Source organism: Giraffa tippelskirchi, chromosome 7 (genome assembly GCF_054371585.1).
Source record: "Giraffa tippelskirchi isolate mGirTip1 chromosome 7, T2T-mGirTip1v1.2.pri, whole genome shotgun sequence".
Taxonomy (NCBI): domain Eukaryota; kingdom Metazoa; phylum Chordata; class Mammalia; order Artiodactyla; family Giraffidae; genus Giraffa; species Giraffa tippelskirchi.
Window position 1 is genome coordinate 5,603,900 of NC_137281.1, and position 26,067 is coordinate 5,629,966.

A 26,067-nucleotide genomic window follows, 5' to 3' on the forward strand; every position below is an offset into this window, starting at 1 on the left:
GAAAAAAAAATTATCTTCAACGCCCACCCAGTATATGATAACTAGCTGCTGCATTTCTTTGGCTCTAAATTTATTTAAATACTATTTCAGACAATTGAATTCTCTAATAAGAAAAATGAATATTAATGTCATAAATGTAATTTAATGTCCTTGGATGAGCTTAACTTCAACTAATAAGACCAAGCATCATACAATAAAGGGGTCACCTTAAATGTGATTTTTAAGATTTTCTAGACTTGAAAAGGTAGTGAAATGAAGGTGTGCAAAATGAACTGAAAGCCCAAAGACAATTAGTAATTTAAACCTATAAATTATATAACAAAATACATTGCAACACAGACCTTGGTTTGATTTTTTTCCCCTGAAAACATGAAAAGAAGATGGGCAATCTGAGCACAAATTAAGATTGCTTGTCTCCTAGCTCTCCCCTTCTCTGATTATCCAAATTATTCTCAGAATCTTGGGAATAGGAACGTCTACACTGGATAACTCAGCTGCATTCTTCCTTCTGGACATCGTTACCTCACCCTATCTTTTGCCTCGCTGATGGGATGGAAACAGATGCCAGGAAGAAAGGTGGGTGGTTCCATTTCTTCCTAATTCAGGCACTCTTGAGTCTAACATCTTTGGGAGTCACATGAGGAAGAGAGAAGTAGATTTTGTAGAATCAACTTTGGCCTGTTACCTCACTTCCAATAGAGCTGGAGAGACTGAATCAGACTGGGAATGAGTTGAGGAGCCTTGCAAGACTGGGCTGAATCAGGTTCTAGACTGGAATACTACAGGCCTTTAACCAATCTGGCAAATGTTTTCCGAATCTCTATAATCATTGAGCTGTAGCCAGGAGTAATGTCAGTAGTGACTGGTGTAAGGTTCAGGCTAAGTCTACTGCTGGAAAACTGGGTTTAAGGAAGGGCATGATGTCAGGTCCCTCAGGGAGAAGCTAGCGGTAGAGGCATGTAAGTAGATGAGATATCTTAATGGCATTGTAAATGTTCTCTAAAAACTAATACCTGATGTGAAAACTTAAGACTCACTTGGAGTGAACATCTCAATTGTTTTCTTAAGGGCTTTAATGTGGAATATATGAAGATCTTAGGTCACATATTCCTGTATTACACTGCTCCAGCTGCCATACCACAATACCAGCGTAGGTGGCTTAAACAGAAGTTAATTTTTTCATAGTTCCAGAGACTAGAAGTCCAAGATCAAGGTTCCAGCAGATACAACTGGAGCAGAGCCCCACCCTTACAACTTCATTTAACCTGAATTACTTACCTTAGGAGTCCCATCTCCAAATAGAGCCACAGTGGGTTTCAGGGCTTCAGCATGTGAATCTGAGGGGACACAAACATTCAGTCCTTAAAATTCCACCACTGGCCCTGTCCCCTCCATTCATGTGCCTCTTGCATGCAAAATACATACATTTCATCCCAATAGCCCCCAAAGTCTTACTGCAACATTAACTCTAATCCAGGACTTCCCTAGTGGTTCAGTGGTTAAAAATCCACCTGCCAATGCAGGGGAAATGGGTTTGATCCTTGGTCCAGGAAGATTCCACATGCCTGTGGCAAATAAGCCTGTGCACCACAAATACTGAGCACACACTCCGCAACTAGATAAAGCCCGCGCCCACGCAAGGAAGACCCAACACAGCCAAAAACAAATACCTTAAAAAAAAAAAAGTCTACGGCCAAAGTCTCATCTGAGCCAAATATAGGTGAGATGTGATGTACAATTTACCCTGAGGAAAAATTCCTCTCCAGCTTTGGACCTGTGAAACCAGGTAAGTTATGTTCTTCAAAAATACAATGGTTGGACAAAGGTACAATACATACTCCCATCATAAGACAGATAAATCATAAGGAAAAAAGAGTGACTGGTCCCAAGCAAGTCCAAAAGCTAGAGAAACAAATTCCATTAAATCTTAAGGCTAATGTCTCTGGTTCACTGCTCTGCCCTCCAGGCACTGTAGATCACATTGTAGGTGTGAATCAAAATTCTTGCTATAATGAGAAAGACAAACCAGCAACTTTCCTTTTACATTCTGCACACCAGTACTGAGACAGGCTGGGACCCAGGACACTTTGCTGCAGTGTCTGCACCTGGACAAACGGCCCCTCCAGAATACAGAGGAACTATAAGGGACTAAAAATAACTGCCTGGCATAGGCAATAGGGGCAAATTATGAACAAGATACACAAAGACCCAAATCCAACTGCTACTTCTGAGGTACCGCGAGCAAAAGCAGGATCCTGTGTGTATTCCCTGCAAACAGCCCTAAAAGGAATGGGCAGACTACCCAAGCTACCCCTCCCCTGGACCTGCCCTACCCTCACAACGTGTAATGGACCAGCTCACCACCTACCCCCTAGCAAGAAAGGGTACCTGTTACTTGTTTTCACATTCTCCTGCTATAGCACCAGGCCCAATAAAGCCTTGCCTGAACTTATCTGGCCTCTTACCAATTTCTATTGGTTACAGTCCAAGAACCCTCAGAATGTACAGCTCAAAGAAACCATGTTATTTTTCCTGCATTTATACCTTTTATATTTCCAGCATCCAGATCCCTGTTTGCCACAGAGTATGCATTTTATAAACATCTGCTCGGTCAATAAATAAACGAGTAACCCCTTTAGCTTGAACGTTCTCTGAATCAAGTTGTATAATTACAGGGTTGTTGTTTAGTCGCTACTCTGTGTCCGACTCTTTTACGACCTCATGGACTGTAGCCCTCCAGGCGCCTCTGTCCATGGGATTTCACAGGCAAGAATAATAGAGGGGGGTTGCCATCTCCTTTTCTGACCTTCCTGATTTAGGGAGCGGTGCTTCATCAGTTGCGTCAAAATACTCAACAGAATCACTTCCCTCAGAGCTTTTGATTCAAGTATTTCTCACTTTTGGGCAAGTAAAACCTTACCCCATCTTTGGCTCGTCCCACTGTGGAAGGGGGAACCACGCTTCTCCGCTGGCTTTGCTCCTGATCAAAAGTGTTCCCCATTTCCCTCCACATCAGTCATAACAAAAGCTGTATAATCCCGCCGTTTTACCCACTCTCAGACCTGCGCCCTCCTGAACGGTTCTCTAAACCCTACAACACCCTCTCCAGTCCGCATTCCTAGAATACTACTCGGTTCTCCTTCAGTTGTTGCCAGGTTTGGCTTGGGATCCCTCCCTGTTGGATTTCTTTGAGACGGTCGCGCTTCTTAGCTTCTCTGTATCTTTTAAATCAAAGGGCCTTCATGTCCGCGAACATCTCTGTCCAGCCTGCAGATATCCAGGTACCCTTGAGTTTCTGAGAAGCTAAGCGTTTCTGCAGCGCCCCTGGCGAATGTTGCAAAGTCCTGGCCCAACGGGTCAGGTGAGCTGAAAATAGGGTGAAATAAGTCATTTCCGATAGCTTCTCACCGTTTTACACCTTCCCGCGAAAGAAAGAAAACCCTCACCGGTCAAACGGAACTAGGTGGAAAAACCGCTGCTCCTGGTAAAGAGCCGCGAAGCCGGCCCGGAAATATTGCGTCATCGAAGGATCGCGAGAAGCAAGGATCCGGGTCTTTGGAACGGCTGCTTGTGAACCTCGTCGGCCGCCATCCTTTCCCCTTCCAGGAGTCTTGTCTGCTTCAGACGGTGGTCGCCTGGTTTAAAAACAGCTGTCCTGTGATTTGCCTCCAGCGGTGAAGACAGAAGTCCTCCATCAGGTCAGTGTTGGGTTCTGGGCGTGTTTCAGGGCTAGGGAGAGCACCTTAGGGTGTTTGTTCCAGATTGCGTAGGGGTAGGTGTTGGGATGAAGCGAGCGGTTATGCAGGCTGGTGCCTTTTGTGTTTGTGGACCAACCCGGGGATTCGTGTTGCGAGTTTTCTCTGGTGGGGGAGCACGGGTTACCGTGTTGGATCTGTAACCTAGCTGGACGTCACCAGGCCTTCCTGGCACAGGCCTTCCTGGCACAGGCCTTCCTTCATAGTTTCTGCTTCAGCTCCTCTGTGAAGTACCTAGATAATAATACTTGATGTACGTTTCATGACTTGTTTTGCAGAAGTTAAAAAAAAAAAAACAAACTCCCCCTCTCCAACAAAGAAGAAGATATTAATAAACTATTTAGTGAGGTAGAGCACAGAACCCCAGGCCTCCTGGAACCTAAGGACTGATAATGTTAACTCCTGTGAAACCACCCTGCTACCTCACCATTAGCCAATTAAAGAATTGTGCACAAGCTGATCTTAGATCCTGCGAACCTCATCCCTCACCTGGCTTTTAAAAGTGCTTTGCCAGATTCCTTTGGGGAGTTAAGGGCTTTTTAGGGCAAGAGCCGTCTTGTCTCATTGCAAGGCCTTGATATAAACCTTTCTCTGTTGCAGACTTCAACCTTTCAGTTTGTTTGCTTTTGCTGTGTCTTGAACATGATTAACAGCAGGACAAATTGGGAGGTCTTTGCTGGAGAGGAACATTTGGGGTGTCTGTGGTTGGGGGATTGGAACTTGTGTCCGCGTTAGGGACAGCGTTTGGGGAGCTTATTGCATGTTTAATTTTAGAGATGGAGTTTCTGGTCCTCTTGCATCAATGTCTACTGTATATTCCTACTGAAAATATGTTTTCAGGTTCATCCTAAATCAGGGCTTCCCTGGTGGCTCAGCAGTAAAGAATCTTCCTGCCAATGCAGGAGACCAAGGTTCGATCCCTGGGATGGGAAAATCCCCTGGAGAACAGAATGGCAACTCACTCCAGTATTCTTGGGTTTCCCTTGTGGCTCAGCTGGTAAAGAATCCGCCTGCAATGCGGGAGACCTGGGTTCGATCCCTGGGTTGGGAAGATCCCCTGGAGAAGGGAAAGGCTACCCACTCCAGTATCCTGGCCTAGAGAATTCCATGGTCTGTATAGTCCATGGGGTCACAAAGAGTCGGACACAACTGAGCGACTAACACGCTTTAAATACTCCTCCAGAAAGCAACTCTTGTTAAAATTTAGTATATTTCATTTTTAGCATTGGGATCAGGTGTGTAGGTGTTGGTATGATTTTATACATTTTAATCTAACATCCTATCATTACCATTTGAAAGTTTTATTTCTTTTCTTTAAAAAAAAAACTATTGCAGTTACGTTCCATCAAGTGGGTATTTTAATTTGGGAAAAGCGATACTGATGTAGGTACTACACTTTTAGGAACATGTAAATGGATTTCTTTTAACTCAAGTTTTTTTGTTCCTTTGACCAGCTGTGATGTTTTTCTATATGTGTTTTGGACATGTTTTATTACGTGTGTTTGTAAACGGGTTATACTTTTGTTGTAACTGTAAATAGTGTCATTTTTTTTCCCATATGACCCTGCTCTGTCTTTTTTGTGTCTTCTAGTTTAATGTGACACACAAGAGCAAAAATTAAAAAGATATACTTATTTTGTCCCCTTATTCCACTCATGATGTTACTACTTGATTCCTTCAAACGGATTCCTTTGTGTTTTCTAGTTGAGCATCTTTGTCATCTGCAAATAGAGTTGGCCAGGTGGCAAGTTTATGGACTGGAGTAAGAAGAACCTGCTTCTCCCTCTGACTTGGGTAGGTTAATCTCTGAGTCAGACTTCATCAGTTGTGAAAAAAGCTGTCATAATTCCCACTTTCATAGCGGTTAGAAAGATGAAATGAGCAAAAGTTCTTTGAGTACAAAGTGTAGCACCTAACAGTCCAAATAAATGGTACCCGCACTTTATATCAAGTTATTAATCTTTCTCAAAGGCCTCGCACCCACTTTGTTGAGATGTAATTGACATAGAACATCCTATAAGTTTAAAGGTGTACAGTTGTGTTTATTTACTACACTTAACATACTGCAAAATGGTCACCACCATAAGTTAGCCAACATCTGCGTCATGTGACATAATTACCATTTCTTCTTAGTGGTGAGAACACCGAAAATCTACTTTTTTTTTAATTAACTTTCAAGTGTATGTGCTTAGTTGCTCAGTCGTGTCTGACTCTTTGCGATCCCCTGGACTGCAGCCCGCCAGGCTCTGCTCTCCGTGGGGATTCTCCAGGCCAGAATACTGGAATGGGTTGCTATGCCCAGCTCAGGGATCGAACCCAGGTATAATACAGTATTTAACTATAATCACCATGCTGTACATTACAGTCCCCTCAAAAGGCTTTTTAATTTTATTTTCATTGGTAATTTCTCTCTCTTTAAAATTTTCTTTGTGTTGCAAGATTTCTCAATATTTTATAGTCCTGGAAGAAACCATACCTCTTCATTATGATTTGTTCTTGTAACATGGGACAGAATTCTCTTTGCTTCTATTTTACCTAATACTTTTGCACCTAGAAATAAAGAAATGTTTTGGATTTGCTTCAAAATAATCCAGTGATGGTGGGGGAGTGAATGGCGGTGTAGATAAAACAAATTAGATTTCAGTTGATAATTACTGAAGTCACACAGTGGATGTGTGGAGTTTGATTATGCTGTTCTTTTTTTTTTTAATTTTTGAAATTTTATCTATGGCTGCACTGGGCTTTTGTTGCTGCACACGGGCTTTCTCTAGCGCAGCAAGTGGAATCTACTCTGCAGTTATGCACAGGGCTTCTCACTGAGCTGGCTTCTCTTGTCGCAGAGCACGGACTCTAGGCACACGGTCTCAGTCGTTGTTTGTGCCTGGGCTTAGTTGCCCCAAGGCATGTGGAATCTTTCTGGACCAGGGATTAAACCCATGTCCCCAGCATTGGCAGGCAGATTCTTAAGCACTGAACCACCAGAGCGTCCCTAAGTATACTGTTCTCTATGGGGGTTTTTTGTACATGAGGTTTAAATTACTGTTCCTTCTTTCGCTTGAAACTTTAAAAAAAAATTGTGAAAATGTATAAGTGAAACTGATCTGTACTTTTCTTTAAAAGCTTTTTTCAAATATAACACCCAAAATTAAAGACTAGAATATTGCAGAAATAAAAAGCCAAATAAAAAAAGAATAGAATATTACAGGGACTTCCTTGGCAGTCCAGTGGCTCTTCTACTACAGAGGCATGGGTTCAATTCCTGGTCATCCCTGGTTGGGGAACTAAGATCCCACACCCACATGCCAAACAGCATGGCTAAAAAAAAAGAATAGAGTATTCCAGTACCCTAGAATCCTCAACCTCCTAATCTCCCTCCTCTCCAGAGGCAATTACTTTCCTAAAAACATATTAAATTTGCCTGACTATTAACTTTATGTAAGTGGAATCATACATTACATGTTCTCTTGTGTCTGGCTTCTTATGTTCACTATTTTGTTGTGAAATTCATCTAAGTTATTGCATGTAGCAATAGATTATTTTTTTTTCATTGCTATTAGTATTCCACTGTATGAAAGTAAAAGAAATTGTTAGTCCCTCAGTTGTGTCTGCCTCTTTGCGACCCCACACACTGTAGCCCTGCCAGGCTCCTCTGTCCATGGAATTCTCCAGGCAAGAGTTCTGGAGTGGGTAGCCATTCCCTTCTCCAGGGAATCGTCCCAACTCAGGAATTGAACCCAGGTCTGCTGCATTGCAGGCAGATTCTTTACCATCTCATTTCTTTTTATTGCTCAGTCATGTCTGATTCTTGCAACCCCATGGACTGTAACCATCAGGCTTCTCTGTCCATGGAATTCTCTTGCCTCTCCAGGCAAGAAACTGGAGTGGGTTTCCATTTCCTACTCCAGTATATTATTATATATGTACACATTCTGTTATATTCTTTTCCAGTAGTGTTTATTGTAAGATACTGAATAGATAGTTCCCTGTGCTATACAGTAGGACCCTCTTGTTTATAGAGCCAACATTTTTGTACTTCATTTTTCCTGAACTGGATCTGTGTGAGATCTTAGCCATGGACAAGACCATGAGCTGTTTTTTATTTCCCATCTTCTCTTCCACTTTCACTCTCTTCCAACTTTGTCAAAAAAGGCATTCCTCTCACCCATTTCATATGTTTCTGTGAGACCCAGCCCCATGATAGAAAAGCTTTCCGGGAGTTAAAGAGACTTGAACTACTGGGACATTCTGTTAGAGTGAGTACTCATGGCTAGAGAGAGCTGTGGCCACAGGTTCAGCCGTTGAATTTGCTCTTGAATCCACAGGTGCTAGTCTACAGGAACATCTTCAGTAATAGAAGAAGGAGGCTCCAGGCTTGGGAGATCATGGATTCTGGCAGCAGCCTGACCTGAGATCCCTGACCATAACCTCCAGGCAGGCCTGGAAAGAGAGAAGACAGAACACACCCTGGAGTTACAAGCCCTTTCTTAAAAACTGGAGAAGATGAGCAAGGTCCAGGTGAGGTTTGTGTTATCTATTTTAATCCTTTGTTTCCCAGGGAACTTGTGGAAGCTTCTAAAAAGTAGTCTGGTGAAATGAGGACAGTATTAAGTGAAAAGTGAAAGTGATGGTCACTCAGTTGTATCAGACTCTTTGCGACTCCCATGGACTGTAGCCCACCAGTCTCCTCTGTCTGTGGAATTCTCCAGGCCAGAATACTGGAGTGGGTAGCTATTCCTTCTCTAGAGGATCTTCCCAACCAAGAGACTGAACTCTGGTCTCCTCCATTGCAGGCAGATTCTTTACCATCTGAGCCACCAGGAAATCCCTGAGAAGAGTATATGTTAATAAAAATTAGGATCTGCTGGACAATAAGGTTAAAATCTTAAAATAGAGGCAGATTCTTCCCTTATAACTTCTTAACCCCAGTTTCAAAAAATGAAGTCAGAGACGATTTTTCTTGGTTTGATCTTTGTATTTTTAATTGCACAAATGATACATAGCTCCATTCACGTGCACCAGGTTTAAGCACACACAAGTCTTTGCACCAAAAGAGAATATCCTCTTTTACCTTTTTCTCACCAAAGGCCCAACCCAAGGGGTAACATGTTAATAATTTGGGTCTCCCACCAAATTCATGTTTGGTAAAATATATCTATATTTAGATTAATTTATATATATCTTAATATATGCATTTCTATGCGCATATGTATGTAAACTTACAGATATGTAACTAAATATATTATTAAGAGTTTTTCACATGTCTGGGATGAGACTATATACTATTTGGGGGCTTGATTCGTTTCATTTAAGAGAATGCCTTGAAGATCACTGATAGCAGTATATTTAAATCCATCTCATTGATTTTAATGTTTGCATAGTATTTCATAGCATGTAGGTATAGGATACCCTGTCTGCCTCTGATAGACATGTAAATTAATAACAGATTTTTATAAACAAAGGCATTCTTATTGCACAGTGTCTTTTATTTCTATGCAAATATTATTTTAGTTCTTTTCTAGGCTGGGAAGGACTAATTTGTAGAACTTCACAGGGCTGTGATTTGAATGTTTGTGTGCCTCCACAATTCGTATGTTGAAATCTTAACCCGCAAAGATGATGGTATTAGGCGGTGGGACCATTTGGAGGTGTGTAGGTCAGTCATGAGGGTGAGGTCTTCACATATGGGATGAGTGTCCTTTTAAGAGAGAATGCACAGGGATCCCTTGCCCTTCCCTGCGAAGGTTCCCGCTGTGAACCAGGGAGCGGGCCGTCACTAAAATGTGGCCATTTTGATCCCAGACTTCCCAGCCCCCACGACTGTGAGAAATAAATTGTTTTTATAAGCTACCCAGTCGGTGGTATTTTATTATAGCAACCCAGGTGGACTAAGACACAGTCATGGGCTTTCCCTGGTGGTTCAGTGGTAAAGAACCCGCTTGCCAATGCAGGGGACACGGGTTCAATCCCTGGGCCAGGCAGATCCCACGTTGCCACAGAGCTAAGCCCAAGCACCACAACTGCTGAGCCTGTGCTCTGGAGCCTGGGAGGTCCAACTGCTGGAGCCCACTGGCCTAGAGCCTGTGCTGTGCGACAAGAGGAGCAGTGACAGTGAGAGGCCCACACACCACAGCTAGGGAGTGGCCCCCGCAGCTAGAGAAAAGCTCCTTCAGCAAGAAAGACACAGCACAAAGATAAATACATAAATAGAGATTAAAAAAAAAAGACACATGGTCTGTCCTGTGTGAAATAGCCACAGCCACAGTGCACATAATTTATCATGGGGAAGATAAACAGAACATGTTCCTGGGACTTCCCTGGTAGCCTAGCGGTTAGGATTCCGGGCTTTCACTGCTGTGATCCGGGTTCAGTCCCTGGGCAGAGAACTGAGATCCCGTGAGCTGTGTCATATGGCCAAAAAATAAAATAAAAATGAGATCTCTTCTGATTTATTAAAAAAAATAAAAGAAAGTGTTCTTATGCTTTTTTCCACATCATATATTCCACCGCAAATTGCGCTGGGATTTGTTATTACAGGGCTTTGTGTCCTTCGAGGACGTGGTTGTGGGCTTCAGCCAGGAGGAGTGGAGGCTCCTGGCCCCGTCTCAGAAGGCCCTGTACTGGGACGTCATGTTGGAGAACTACTGCAACCTGGTGTCAGTAGGTAAGGGCAGCATGTGCCCAGGCCACCCAGGATGGCTGTTCTCCTGCCCTCTGTCCATCTCTGGCTCAACCCTGCCTGCTTCACCTACACCCTGCCCACGTGACTGACCTCTCTACCTGCAAACTTACCCCGGCCCCAGCTAATGCCCATTCTAGCTTTAGATCAGGACATCTCCACTCTGAGAGCTTATCATAGGGGTGGTGACAGGCGTGCCCCTCTGCTGGTTTCCCTGGTAACCAGTGAGCCAACCTGATATCAATTTCCCCTGTAACTGGTGATGCACCCCCCACCCCAGCAAAGACTGCCGCCATGTCCCGCCTGCCATGTACTGCACACAGTGGGGTGTTGCTCCAGGACCTTGCATCAGAAAAGTAAGCTCCTCCCTCCATTAAGCCATTGATGTCTCTGTTGCTGACTCTGGGCTCTTATTCTTTGGTTTGAACTTCAGTGAGTCCGGGGCTTGGAGGACTGCAGGGTGCAGCCCAGCAGACAGCATTATAGGCAGTTGCCTTTTCTTTCTCGTTTAGTGAAATCTGTAGGGTTCCTGGAATGTTGTATTTTATGGTTGGGACTAAAGCACTGTAGGTCCTAGAATGCATGTTCTCCCTTTCCAAATTAAAGGTTTTTACTTTACCAAAGTACAAAGGATGTGGTCCCTGAAATCGAACTTTCTACAGTTCTCTTAGATCACCCAGGCTCAAATGCTCAGCACCAGCCATCCCGTGATTTCCCGTTTACAGGATATCAGGCTCCCAAACAAGATTCACTCTTTCAGTTGGATCAAGGAGGATCCCCATGGACGGTCAAGGGAGCAGCCCTGAGTCCAACCTGCCCAGGTGAGTGAGCGCAAACCAGGAAGGTGAGAAGAAACGACACGAAAATTCAGTTAGTCAGTGACGGGTTGACACTTCTGAAATGTTATCCAGAGAAGTTCCCTGACACCAGTTGGTGGCTCAATAACCTAACACCTTTCTGCATGTTTTTATTAGGACTGTTCTTCTTTGCCTGCTATTAAAGGATGATGTCTTCTTTTTTACAGTTTTCTGGATCTTACTGCGGTTTGTCTCATCCAAGACCTTGAGGTCTTAAGCTGGTTCCATGCCTCCCAGCATGCTCCCTCATGCCTTCTCCTTTCCTCTGTCTGCAGGGGCTCACTTCCTGTCCTCCACCTTACTCACTATGTGGTCCCTCTCACCACCCATACAGATCACTTTGCACTTAGCGCTGCTCCCTGCCTCTGCAGTATCACCTCCCCTTTTGACAGAGCTGTTCTCCCTCCTTGACAATCCACCTCCCCTTCATTCATCTGAAAACCACACACACCTTGTCTCCCAGGGTACTGCTATCTACTGATTTACCCTCTGCTTCCCCAGCTTTCAGGTTATGGTTTTTGTTGTTCATCTTCTGTTAAAAGTTTGACTCAGTCTCAGGGCCTCGGCTTTCTGTTCTCTGCTGGAGGGTCCCAGGTTGACTCCTGCTAACGTCTGACCTGCACTCTAACCCTCTGTGTGTTGCCAGCCGCCAGGGCCACTGGCCTGTGATGCTCTACTTCCTGTGTGTGAGACCAAAATCCTCTTTTCTCCCAGATAGTGTCTTCACCCTCAGTGTGTGTTCGCACATATGGAAGATTTAAGCTCTCTGACAGATACACCTGGGTTGACAACTCCCTCTCTATAGTCTAATCTGCCCTCTCATGCTGCATTTTGCCTGCATCCAAAGTAATTGTCCTGTGAAGTTCTTTTTCCTTGAATTTCATGAATGAGATCATTTTTCCTCCTGCTGAGTCCTTTTCCTCCCCATGCATTTTGTTTAGGTTCTACCACATTGCTCTGCCTTTCAGTTCCCTTGAGTCTTCCCTGTTTGGCGCTGTTATTTCTGAAGGTCTCTGTGGTAGTCCAGTGGTTAAGACTCTACGCTTCCTCTGCAGGGGTCACAGGGTCAGTCCCTGGTCAGGGAACTGAGGTCCCACATGGCATAGGACATGCCCCCCCAAAAAAAAAAATTGAAAAGGCCTTCTGTATGGATTCCAGGTGCCTTCTTTTGGGCTTCCCTGGTGGCTCAGATGGTAAAGAATCTGCCTGCAATGCAGGAGACCTGGGTTTGAGCCCTGGGTCAGGAAGATCCCCTGGAGAAGGAAATGGCTACCCACTCCAGAATTCTTGCCTGGAGAGTTCCATGGATAGAGGAGCCTGGTGGGCTACAGTCCATGGGGTCACAAAGAGTTGGACACGACGGAGTGAATAACACTAACTAACTGCTGTTCCTATTGAATTTTGTTTTATAATACTGTCATTTTTTTTCACAGAGCATAGGATACACTTCCATAGTAGACATTTCTCTTAGACTGGGATCTTATAAGAGTTAACTCAAACCATGGCATTTTTGTACTCCATTCCCCCGCTAGAATTATCATGGATGTTTTCATTGTTCTTTTTCCTAGAAGAAATGTGGGAGATTGATCCTATGCAATGGCACCCAGAAAACCAAAACAAGATTAACACTTTGGAAAGACGTCCACAAAGTTATGCAAATAATTTTAATTTATGCAAAAGCCTTGTTCCTTTAACACAAAGACACAATAAGTTTGGCTTACAGTGTAAAAGTCTGAAGTCGCTGTTAGGTTTTGTTGTCAAGGATAGAAGAGATGCAGGAAAGGACTCTGATGGGTTCAGTGGATATGGGAAATCATCTCTCTGCCTCTAGGGTAATAAAACTCTTAGTGGAATCAAATACTATGGTTGTGTGAAACCCAGTAGCACTAAATCACCACTCAGTGGCTGTCAGAAAACTTGTTCAGGAAAGATGCCATATGCACGCAGTGAGTGCAGGAAAGCATTCTCCAGGAAGGCACAGCTCATTAGACATCAGAGGACTGAAAGGGGAGAGAAGCCCCACAGATGCAGCACATGTGGAAAAGCATGAAGATTCAACTCAGTGAACATCAGAGAACTCACACGGGAGAGAAGCCCCACGAACGTAATGAATGTGGGAAAGCCTTTTCCAGAAGGTCACAGCTTATGGTCCACCAGAGAAGTCACACAGGAGAGAAACCCTACGGGATGTGGTGAGTGTGGAAAAGCCTTCAGCCGGAGGTGCCGGCTCAAGAGACATCAGCGCTCTCACACCGGAGAGAAACTATATGGCTGTGGCGTGTGTGAGAAGGCCTTTTCCCAAAAGGCTTACCTCATTGCCCATCAGAGACTCCACATAGGAGAGAAGCCCTACAAGTCCCACGAATGCGAATGCGGAAGAACCCTCTTTTTTAAGTCTGACCTGACCAAGCACTTATGGCAGAAAGTGAAGAAGAACTAAAGAGCCTCTTGATGAAAGTGAAAAAGGAGAGTGAAAAAGTTGGCTTAAAGCTCAACGTTCAGAAAACTAAGATCATGGCATCTGGTCCCATCACTTCATGGGAAATAGATGGGGAAACAGTGGAACCAGTGTCAGACTTTATTTTTTTGGGCTCCAGAATCACTGCTGATGGTGATTGCAGCCATGAAATTAAAAGACGCATACTCCTTGGAAGGAAGGTTATGGCCAACCTAGATAGCATATTTAAAAGCAGAGACATTACTTTGCCAACAAAACTCCGTCTAGTCAAGGCTATGGTTTTTCCATTGGTCATGTATGGATGTGAGAGTTGGACTGTGAAGAAAGCTGAGCACCGCAGAATTGATGCTTTTGAACTGTGGTGTTGGAGAAGACTCTTGAGAGTCCCTTGGACTGCAAGGAGATCCAATCAATCGATCCTAAAAGAGATCAATCCTGGGTGTTCATTGGAAGGACTGATGTTGAAGCTGAAACTCCAATACTTTGGCCACCTCATGCGAAGAGTTGACTCATTGGAAAAGACCCTAATGCTGGGTAGGATTGGGGGCAGGAGGAGAAGGGAACGACAGAGGATGAGATGGTTGGACGGCATCACCGACTCGATGGACATGGGTTTGGGTAGACTCCTGGAATTGGTGATGGACAGAGAGGCCTGGCGTGCTGCAATTCATGGGGTCGCAAAGAGTCGGACACGACTGAGCGACTGAACTGAACTGACCAAGCATCAGAGAATTCACAGGGGAGAGAAAACATGAGTGCAGTGACTGCGAAAAGGCCTTCCGAAGCAAGGCAAAGCTCATTCAGCACCAGCAGACTGACACCAGAGAGAGACTCTACGGCTGCAGTGAACGTGGCAAAGCCTTGGCCCACATGTTCTCATCAAACATAAGAAGACTCATTGGGGAGAGAAAGCTGTGGATTCCCCAGAGCTGGAGAAACCCTCCTCCGGGGGTCATAGCTCTTTATGCTTGATCGAACTCATACAGGAGCAAAGCCCTGTGAACACAGTGCCTGTGGAGATGGTGTCTGGGAACCCAGTCCTTATTAAACAGCGAGCTGCTAAGGGGCAGAAACAGAGTGATTGTGGCCCAGTCTTTTCTAAGAAATCAGGCCTCAGTAGACAATTGGGGGTTTACCCAGGGAATAAGCCTTGGAAATGCAGTGAATGTAACCACCCCTTCAGTAACAAATTATGTCTTGTATGTTACAGATAGTGCATAGAAAGGAGAATCCTCGGGTACCAGAGATGGGGGAGAGCCTTGAGCCAGAACCTTGCCCACACTCATTGCGTGTCAGTGGTCACTGAGGGCAGAAATGCCGGGCTTCCCTTGGGGTCCGGTGGTTAAGACTCCCAAGCTTCCAATGCAAGAGGTGCAGGTTTGATCCCTGGTTGAGGAACTAAGATCCCACAGAAAAAAAAAAGAGTTGATTTCAGGACAAAAATGCCGTGGATGCAGTGATTGTGAACACTTCTATGAAAAGTTAGACTTAGTAAATATCAGTGAGATCACATGGAGCAGAAATGTAGTTCTCGTGGGGAGCCCTTTTCCCAGAGGTGATATCCCAGGGGGTTTCAAAGAGTTCCCACGGGACCGAAACCTTAGGAAAGAGTGTGATGGTCTTCAGTGATCAATATTACCTTCTCACTTGTCAGAGAAACATAGAAAGACAACCTTAGAGGCGCTGAAAGTGGAAAAAACACATTTATAAAATGTGGAAGAACTCATAGAAAAGAGAAATCCCCTGAAAGCTGTAAAAAAAAAGAAAAAAGGAAATTGTATCCCCAGACTAAGTCATGTATCAGAGTTTTACCTTTGGAAGTGGGGAGAGACTTCTCTAAGTAAAGGAAATCTTAGACGTCAGGAATTGCTCTATGGAGTGAAAACCTCAGAATATAGTGGATGTGAAAGTACAGCTGTATTAGTTTCTTGTGGCTGCTGTAACCAGTTTTCACAAACTCAGTGTTTCAGAATAACACAGTGTATTAGTCCAGAGATCTGAAATCCAAAACGCATCTCTCTGGGCTTAAAAACAAGGTTGTTGCAGGGTCACATTTCTTTATGGAGGTTCTAGAGCAGACTCGGTTTCTTTGTTTTCTCAGCTTCTAGAAGCTGCCCAGATTCCATGACTTTTGGCCCCTTTCCTTCCTTAAGGCCAGTGATGACTGGTCAACTCTTCCATCTCATTTTTCTGCCTCCTCCTTCCACACCTAAGGACTCTTGTGATTACATTGGGCCCACCCAGAAAACTCAAAATAACCTCCTATCTTATAATCAGCTAATTAGCAACTTTAACTCCATCTGCTAACTTGTATCCCCTTTGCCTTACAATATGCATATTCACAAGTCCTGGATGTAAGGATGTAGACATCTTCGGGAGGCCATTATGCTTCCTACCAAAGGCTACCCTTTGGCACCCACTGGTTTGTGTCCATCCCACGTGTAAAGTGGATTCACCCTATCCCACCATCTCCAAGTGTCTCAGCCTGTTACAGGACCAGAGTCCAAAATCTCCCCTAAAACAGATCCACTCGGGAGTGCCAAATCTCACCTAAAGCTAATATTGGTGAGCCTCTGGGTATAATCTGCCCTGGGGCACAGTTTCTCTCTGTGAACTCTAGAAACAATTCATTTGGCCCTAAAATGACTTAATGCCATTTTCTGCCTTAATTCCCCTTCACCATACAATGTAGCAAATTTCCAGATTCTGGGAATTGGGACATGAACATCTTTGGGATTTGCCATGATATTGCCTACCACAAAAGCATTAGATTTCAGAGAGTTTGCATTTCAGTAAATTCCTGCCTACCCCTTAAATAAATTTGGAACAGCATGTTCCCAGTGAAGCAGTTATCTAAAGTAATTATGATCTAAGTGCATTAACATTTTTTTTCTTTAATCAGAGAATCTTGTACTAATTGTTAGATGCGAACACCATGGAATGCTCTTGAAACATATGAATCAAATTGTCAGCACTGGAAAAGAACTCTCTCCTAATAGAACATGAGATTTTTGCTGCTGGAAATACTACCAAACATACCTTTGTATCTGTTATGAAATTGAATAGATTAGTATATCCACATATAAAATTCCATGGGCAGAGGATCCTGGTGGGCTGCAGTCCATGGGGTCACAAAGAGTAGGACATGACTCAGCAGGCATGGATCAACCAGTAATGTTAAATTCACAAAGACATCCAATCAGAACCTACACATGTATGCCAAGAAATAGGAAAATAGGACCCATAAACATGAAGGAAAGTCTATAGAAAGAGACCCAGAAAAATAAAAAATGAAAAAATATTTCTTAAGGAAAATAAAAACAATAAAAAATGTAGAAAACAATAAATCTAAAAAGAGGAAAAAAGTAATAAAAGAGACCCAGAAATGACATGGGTGATAGAATTAGTAGAAAATGATGTTAAAATAGTTATTATAAATATTATATATGGTCAAGAAGGCTGTGTCGAGTGGATTATGGAAATTATAATTTTCTGTGGGATTCTCTCCACGTGAGGAAAGGGACAGATTGCTTCCCTGGTGGCTAACAGGGTAAAGATCCACCTGCAACCTGGGAGACCTGGGTTCGATCCCTGTGTCGGGAAGATCCCTTGGAGAAGGGAATGGCTACCCTCTCTAGTATTCTTGCCTGGTGACTCTCATGGGCAGAGGAGCCTAGTGGTCTATAGCCCATGGAGTTGCAAAGAGTCGGACACTACTGAGCGACTGACACGCACATGGCCAGCTGCGCAGTATCTCTCTTTAAACATTTTATTTATTTTTGGCTGAGCTGGGTCTTTGTCACTGGGTGCGGGCTTTCTCTAGTTATGGAAAGCAGGGGCTGCTCTCTAGTTGCGATGCCCAGGCTTCTCACTGCAGTGACTTCTCTTGTTGCAGAGCATGGGCTCTAGGGCACGTGGGATCAGTAGTTGCAGGTCACGAGCTCTAGAGCGCAGGCTCAGGAGTTGTGGCACACAGGCTCAGTTGTTCCGTGACATGTGGGACCCTCCCAGATCAGGGATTGAACCCATGTCCCCCACATTGGCAGGCGGATTCTCCACTAGTGAGCCACAAGGGAAGCCCTGCACTATACCTCTTGCGTGAGCAAAGCTTATCTAACACATGCACTTGCTCCATAAGGTACATCACTGCCTTCTTGCACTTGAAGACACTAGACGGTACCTGAGCCCTGTGCTTCGGACCATTTTAATCAGAATTACCAAGAAAAAGTATAAAAATATGAAAAACATGACACTAAGTAGACCATGAAAAGGACGCTTGTTTGCAATAGGAGAACTGAAATAAGACAATATCATTTTGTCCAGACTCAGCCGGGATCATACACATTGGGCAACTCAAATTATTTGTTGCTCAAATTATTCTATGCGTGTCTGCAGATGTTCGTGAAAGTGCTGTGATTATTGATTTTGGGTTTAGCAGTCAGGTGAATTCACAGTAAATCCATGAATAATGAGAACTGACTGAACTTTACTTTTAAATTTTTCTGCTGGTTTATGTACATCTAAATGGTCATTTTAATAATATCCCTACTACATATTTTAGATATCCTGTTTCTCAATACAGTAAGCCTTTATATTAAACATTCATATTAATAACTTGTGCTGATAATTCCTGTATGTGTAGTCATTTCATATCTGATTCTGTTAGTTCTATTTATTGAAAAGTGTCCAAAAGCTCCTTGAGGGCAGATTTTTGCTGTGTTTATATGTTAGCACTTAGTTCTTCTTCACCTTTTAAATAGTTGTCTGAAATGTTTTATAGAGACATTTTATATCCCTGTTTTAGGGATATTTTACCTGTAAGATATAGTGAATATGCTTTTCAGAAACTTCTGATTTACTAGACTAGTTGATAATTAAGTGCTCAATTGCAAAATCGGTATAAGGGCATTTTACTTCTTTTCATGGTAACTAATGAAAACTGTTACCCAGAGAGAGATAGCCTTGGTAACTTATGGTGAAAACAGCCAGAACATATACCTGTAGGTCTTTTGCTCATTAGTAATGATCACAGGCTTCCCAGGTGGTGCAATGGGAAAGAATCCACCTGCCAACGCAGGAAGCCCAAGAGACATGGGTTCAATTCCTAGGTTGGGGAGATTCCCCTGGAGAAGGAAATGGCAACCCACTCCAGTATTCTTGCCTGGAAAAATTACACGCATAGAGGATCCTGGCAGGATATAGTCCATGGGATCACGAAGAGTCGGATACAATTGAGCACACGTACACACACACTCACAATGATCACCACACATTGGAAGAAGGATGTGTGATAATTAATAGGGACTAGTGTCATTTGAGGATATTTCTGTGGACTTCACCTGGGAGGGGGGCTTCCCCGGTGGCTCAGATGGTAAAGCATCTGCCTGCAATGTGGGAGACCTAGGTTCTATCCCTGGGTCGGGAATATCCCCTGGAGAAGGAAATGGCAACCCACTCCAGTACTCTTGCCTGGAAAATTCCATGGATGGAGGAGCCTGGTAGGCTACAGTCCATGGGGTCGCAAAGAGTTGGACACGACTGAGCGACTTCACTTCTACTTCTTCACCTGGGAGGAGTGGTAGCCACTAGGTTCTGCTTAGAGGAGCCACTGGTTAATGACGATTGCCCTGTGTCATTCAGAACACAGCCAATAGCCTTTCCTGTTTTAGTTGCCCTAATGTCCAAAGAGCCTCAAGATACTGGAGTTTATAGACAATAGATTTTCAGTCCTTCTTCTGTTCCCATCAGAACTTAATGTGCTTTCATCTTCATTAGATCTTTAATCTGCCAAGGTGAGAGTGTGTCCATTCCAGAAACGTTTTGTGCTCTTCCTAGACATCCCCCACCAAGTCCAATTGTAAGCATCCAAGTCTTTGTCATTTCCCATGAACAGGCTATCAAGCTACCAAACCAGATGTGATCCTTAACTTCAAGCCCAGAGAAGAACCATGGAAAGTAGAAGGTGAAATTCAGCATCACTACTTTTCAGGTAAGTAAGCAGCTGAGAAGCTGCAAGATGGGAGACCTTGAAAGTAGTTGGACGTGAAAGGTTGACCTTTTCGAATGTGTTTAGCAAGGCTAAAACTCTGAAGGTTGTTGTTGTTTAGTCACTAAGTTGTGTCTGACTCGTTGCAGCCCCATGAACTGCAGCATACCAGTCTTTCCTGTCCTTCACTGTCTCCCAGAGTGAAAATAAACTCATGTCTGTTGAGTCTGTGATGCCCTCCTCCCATCTCATCCTCTGTTGCCCCCCTTGTCCTGCCCTCAATCTTTCCCAGCATCAGGGTCTCCTCCAGTGAGTCAGTTCTTCACATTAGGTGGGCAGAGTATTGGAGCTTCAGCTTCTGCATCAGTCCTTCCAGTGAATATTCAGGTTTAATTTCCTTTAGGATGGACTGGTTTGATCTCCCTGCTGTCCAAGGGACTCTGAAGGTCTTTACAAACACCTAAATCATTGACGAGACTCTCTTGCATGCTGTTTCCAGGAAAATGTGCCTCTTTCTCTATCAATTGACTCAGTGTTCAGTAATTAGTTTCCTTACAGCTTCCAGACTTCCTCCTTCTTCTTCCTCTTTGGCAGCGTCACTTCCTTTCTCCACATTCTCTTTAGCTTCTCTTACCTGATCAAATAATGCCACAATTCTTCCAGTTAATACAGCAGCACCGGTGCTGGTGGCTTTCTGTGGGCCGTGTGAGAATGTATCAGAGCAAGCCAGAAGGTGGGAATATTGACCACAGTGGTGGTTTATAAATGTGATATTAGAGTTTTGGGAAGGTTCATTGTCTATTGCCTGCAGAATTAATTAGATAAGAAAGAATCAGTAGATAGGGTAACTACACTTTAAGTGAAAAGCTGAGGATCCTTTATTCTAAACTGCTTCCCCCAGATGTTTGCTCAAGACTTAACTTGGCGTCTTTCCTTTGTAGTCATTGTTTGTGCCTGATGAATGGACCTTCTCCATACTCGGGGCATGTCCTAAAGTCTTCAGAGTTGAAAAGCATGAAGCTTCATCTTTGCCTATTTCTGTCATTTGTTAACCAGTGTAAATTCATTAAATTTCATGGCCTTAACAATACTATTTATTTGCTGATGACCCCCAAATTTCTGTCTACTGACCAAACCTTCCCTTATGCTCGTATAGTCACCTGATACTTCTTTTCTGCACTCAGAGATCTGATACCTACCTCGTATTCACATCACTTTTTGTTCCTCTTTTTGCTCACACCACAAGTTGAATCCATCAGCAAGTCTGCTCTCACTGTCTCCTTATATCCCAAGGGCTCCATTCGTTTCTGTTACTATTGTTTTCACTCACACGTCAATGTCCAGTATTTTTTGCCAAAATTGTTATAGTTTTCTTGAAAATACTCTTGACTTCTTTAATCTTGCTTCTCTCTGTTCTCCACACAGTAATCAAATGAGTTTTTTCAAAAATTTTGCTATTTTTATTTATTTATAAAAAGGAAGTAAGGAAAGTCAGTGTTTCTAGCTACTCACCACCCTACCCCCTGCAACGGTTATGAGCATAAGCTTCAGAAACATCTGGCTTTTTAAAGACATAATGTTTTGACAGTTACCTGGATTGAAAAAACGGGGTATGGCAAGAGAAACCATCGTGTAGAACAACCTTCTGAGTGGGAGGGTAGAGAGCAAAATCTAAAGTGTAATCTAAGAACAATGCTATATGACATAGCAGATCATTACCAATTTTCATAACCACAGTCCACAAGCCTAAAAATAGTGTTATGTCACAATATTTAAGACCTTGTAATTCACATACACAAAGGATGACATTTTTGAAGTGAAAGCTAAGACGTCTCTCTCCTAGTATTACCTTGAATGGCATCCTGTTACTGTTATTAATAATATAATATCTGAATTCCTTCCAGAGTCCTCCTACACGTGAGCATTTCCTGACTACTGCCTACTTTTTTACTTGTTTATGTAATAATGAAGTATAATGAAGTTAATTTTTGCAATCAATTCATTGTGTAACCAGAATTTAGATCAGGAATACTAGAGTACTGTGCAGGATGCCATTGTGGAAATATAAAACAATTTAGTCATTCTGCATTCAGGCCATTATGAGTAATCCTCCTATATAACTTAATACAAATGTCTTCTTTGATTTTCTATTTTTTCCTTTTGAAAATATTTATTCCTAAATAGTTTGGACTTCATGTGAAATCCCAAGGTTATACACAGATTTCATGTACATTGTTTTTGCAGATTCTCTTAAGTGGTAGTATTTTACCACATTTGCTTTATCATAATCTGTCATTTTACACACACACACACACACACACACACACACACACAAGTACGTATTGCTTTCCTGAACTCTTGACCCCCTAAAAATGGCCCTTTTTAAATATATAACTGTGTATTTCCTAGAAACAAGTAATTTAAAAAACATAAACAGACTAGTTATCAAAATCAGAATATTACTACTTATACAAAACTATTATCCAATCTAGAGTTTCCTCAAATTTTACTAATTATCTCACTCTTATTTTTATAATAATAAAAAAAGAAAAACCAAAACAACCTTTTTCTGGACCTTTCCTTGCTATGTTGTTCATTCTGCTATGAGTACTCTGACTTTAATCTAGCTGTCAGAATTTGCTAATTATAACTCAACTTCTTTAGGGAAGAAACTATATGGATGCAATCAAAATGCAGTGGATACTTGTCAGCCACTCACACCCATGCCTTGGAGAATTCACGCAGGAAATAATTCCCATGGATGCCGTGATTGTAAGAGAACCTTTCCCAGTGAGTTAAAGCTAGTTACTCATCAGGAAACTCACACCGGAGAAAACCCATATAGATGCAGTCGATGTCAGAAAGCCTTCATTACAAAGTCAGCACTCGCCTATCATCAGAAGACCCGACACAGAGAAGGAAAGTCCCACAGATGCAGCAAATGTGGGAAAGCTTTTCCTTGGAAGTCAAAGCTGAGCTTACATCAGAGGACTCACTCAGGAGAAAGGCCGTTCAGATGTGGAGTGTGCGATAAAGCCTTCATGGTGAAAGCGCATCTGACCGTGCATCAGAGAACTCACACGGGGGAGAAGCCATACAAATGCTCCGACTGTGAGAAAGCCTTCTCAAAAAAGTCTCAGCTCCTGATTCATCAGCGAGTCCACACCGGAGAGAGACCGTATGGATGCAGCGAATGTCAGCAAGCCTTTATCCAGAAGTCAGATCTCAGTGATCATAAGAAAAGTCATCATGCAGCAGAGAAATGCCATGAATGCAGTGAATGTGGGAAGATTCTCTCCTCTAAGTCAACTCTCATTGTACATCAGAGAACCCATACAGGCGAGAAACCCTTCAAATGCAGTGCGTGTGTTAGAGCCTTTACGTCAAAGGCACACCTTGTTATCCACGAGAGAGTTCATACAGGAGAGAGACCGTATGAATGCTCCAACTGTGAGAAGGCCTTCTCCACTAAGGCCTATCTCATGATCCATCAGCGAATTCACACAGGGGAGAGGCCTTACGGATGCAGTGAATGCCCGCAGGCTTTCATCCAGAAGTCAGGTCTCACTAACCATCTAAAAAATTGTCACGCCAAAGTGAAACTGTGTGAATGCCCCGAATGTGGGAAGGTTCTGTCATGTAAGTCAACGCTCATTATACATCAGAGAACCCACACAGGTGAAAAACCATTCAAATGCAGTGTATGTGACAAGGCTTTCACAGCCAAATCCTATCTCACCGTACATCAGAGAATTCATACAGGAGAGAAGCCATATGAATGCCCCCATTGTAAGAAAGCGTTTACTACTCTGTCAGCTCTTATCAGTCACCGGAGAACTCACACGGGAGAGAGGCCCTATGGCTGCAGTGAATGTCAGAAAGCCTTCTTTCGGAAATCAGTGCTTGTCAATCATCAGCGAACGCAGCATAGAGGAAAATCCTGTGCACAGTGACTGTGAGAAGGTAACAAAGCTCTTTCGATTAACCTGATCTGCTCACAGAACTCACAGAGTGGAAATGCCATAGGTGCTCTCATTATACAGACCGTTCTGGAACTCCTTAATAGGAAAGAATCCTTGTACCTGGAATGAAAGTGGTGCATCTTCCATCTGGAGACATTCACCTTGTTATACCTTAGGGATTGCACCAAAAAAAGAAACATTATAAAGTCAGCGAGAATGGGCTTTCCTGGTGGTGCAATGGTATAGAGATTCTGCCTGCCAACACAGGAGATGCAGGTTTGATCCCTGGATCGGGAAGATCCCATGGAGTAGTAAAAGGCAACCTACTCCAGTATTCTGGCCTGGTGAATTCTGTGGGCAGAGGAGCCTGGCAGGCTACAGTCCATGGGGTCACACAGAGTCAGACATGACTGAGCATGCACCATAGTATAAAGGCAGTGATTGTCAAAAGACTTGATTTGAAAGTCACAGGCTATGCATTTAAGAGGCAGCCCATGTGGGTGCGGGGGAAGGGGGAAATTTTTCAAGTCATGTTGGTTATACACTAGGGTATTCATTCAGGAGAGGGACCCTGCAGTTGCAGTGAATACAAGCAAGCTAAGAAAAGTCACATCTCATTGTACATAAAAATGGAAGTTTCAGGAATGTTTTGATAATGACAGTATCCCCTAGAAAAGTCAAAACTCTTTGATCATCTTGTACAGGAGAGAGATCCTATGGATGTGGTGAATGTGGTAGTCTTCCTTACATCAACAAACTCAGGAGGAGAGCCTTGTTAATGTAGGAAACGTAGTACCTCCTTCATGTAGATGATCTCCTTGGACAGCAAGGAGATCAAACCAGTCGATCCTAAAGGAAACCAACACATAATATTCATCAGAAGGACTTATACTGAAGCTGAAGCTCCATTTCTTTGGCCACCTGATTGAAAGAACTGACTCATTAGAAAAGACCCTGATGCTGGGACAGGTTGAGGGCAGAAGGACAAGGGGGTGACAGTGGATGAGATGGTTGGATGGCATCACGGACTCAATGGACTTGAGTTTAAGCAAACTCTGGGAGATAGTGGAGGACAGGGAAGCCTGGCATGCTGTAGTCCTTGGGGTCACAAAGAGTCAAACACAACTTAGCAAGTGAACAATGACCCAGGAATTCCACTCTTGGGTATATACCCAATAAAGTTGAAAACAGATACTTAAATACTTGCTTAAGAATATTCATTGCAGCACACTGTTCACAATAACTGGAGGGTGGAAACAACCCAGATGCCTATCAGTGGCTAAATGGATAAACATAATACATGTATATATGTAATAGAGTATTAATCACCCATACAAGTTAACTATCGATACATATTATAAAATGAATAAGCCTTAGAAACAGTACACTGAGTGAAAGAAACCAGACCCAAAATACCATGCATTGGGACTTTCCTGGTGGTCTACTAGTTAAGACTGCACTTCCAATGCAGGAAGCATGAGTTTGGTCCCTGGATGGGGAACTAAGATCTCACATGCCACCCAACTGAAAAAAAAAAAAATCACATATTATATTTCTATAAAATGTGCAGAATGCATAAATCTATAGAGACATAAGAGCTTCCCTGGTGGCTCAGTGGTAAAGAATCAGTTGCCAATTGAGGAGACCCAGATTTGATCCCTGGGTCGGGAAGATCCCCTGCAGAAGGAAATGGCAACCCACTCCAGTATTTTTGCCTGGAAAATCCCACGGACAGATGAGCCTGGCGGCCTACAGTCCATGGAGTCTCAAAAGAGTCAGACACGACTGAGCGACTAAACAACAACAGCAGAGAGACATAAAGGAAATTGGTGGTTGCCAGGGCCTGTGGGGAATGAGGAATAGAGACTGAATGATTAGTAGCTAGAGTTTTCTTTTAGAATGATGAAAATGCTTTGGAATTAGAGGTGGTGGTTGCATAACATTCTCAGTGTAGTAAATGCTCACTGAATTGTATAGTTTGAAATGGTTAACTATATTTTGTGAATTTTTACATCAATAAAAAAAATATTTGAAAAGAATAACATTGCAAGAACCTTGGCACTCAAAATGCAAATAAAAATTGTTTGTTATTGTCTAGTAGCTAAGTCATGTCTGACTCTTTGCTACCCTATGGTCACACCAGTCTTCCCTGTCCTTCACTATCTCCCAGAGTTTGCTCAAATTCATGTCCATTGAGTCAGTGATGATACTTACAGGAAAAAAAAAAAAAAACCCTGCGCAGCAAAACAGGTATAAATATATAGCCTTTAACTTAATAGATATTAGCTACCAAAACTTTATAGCTAACATCATATTTAATGATGAAATTTTGAAGATATTCTCTAGTTATTCAGTGAGGTACACAAATCTGCT

General features: G+C 43.0%; 2 protein-coding genes across 23 annotated transcripts in view; one reads left to right on the top strand and one right to left on the bottom strand.

Annotated features, from left to right (window-relative positions):
- The window catches only part of ZNF613 (zinc finger protein 613), a 39,196-nt gene extending 35,710 nt beyond the window's left edge, over positions 1-3,486 (bottom strand). For 4 of the 5 annotated variants that reach the window (XM_081514705.1, XM_081514720.1, XM_081514706.1 and 1 more), the window contains exons 1-2: positions 3,409-3,486; positions 1,279-1,337 (exon numbers count right to left, since the gene is read on the bottom strand). The gene's annotated coding sequence lies outside the window, so the exon portion shown is untranslated. Of the gene's footprint in view, positions 1-1,278; positions 1,338-2,920 lie in introns of all 5 variants that reach the window. The other variant, XM_081514708.1, reaches the window with a different exon arrangement.
- Positions 3,487-3,557: 71 nt separating this feature from the next.
- LOC145515116 (zinc finger protein 577-like) lies at positions 3,558-25,794 on the top strand. Of its 18 annotated transcripts, none has more exons than XM_081514758.1 (7): positions 3,558-3,698; positions 5,460-5,549; positions 8,078-8,270; positions 10,290-10,416; positions 11,094-11,252; positions 19,640-19,778; positions 22,341-25,794. In XM_081514758.1, the coding sequence occupies exon 7, from the start codon at positions 22,456-22,458 to the stop codon at positions 23,683-23,685; it is 1,230 nt and encodes a 409-aa protein (XP_081370884.1). In that variant the 5' UTR covers positions 3,558-3,698; positions 5,460-5,549; positions 8,078-8,270; positions 10,290-10,416; positions 11,094-11,252; positions 19,640-19,778; positions 22,341-22,455; the 3' UTR covers positions 23,686-25,794. The 18 variants fall into 18 exon arrangements, with proteins under 18 accessions (XP_081370884.1, XP_081370878.1, XP_081370880.1 ...); XM_081514752.1 differs by having other exon boundaries at positions 19,640-19,735; positions 22,397-25,794; XM_081514754.1 differs by having other exon boundaries at positions 11,157-11,252; positions 19,640-19,735; positions 22,397-25,794.
- Positions 25,795-26,067: the final 273 nt, after the last annotated feature.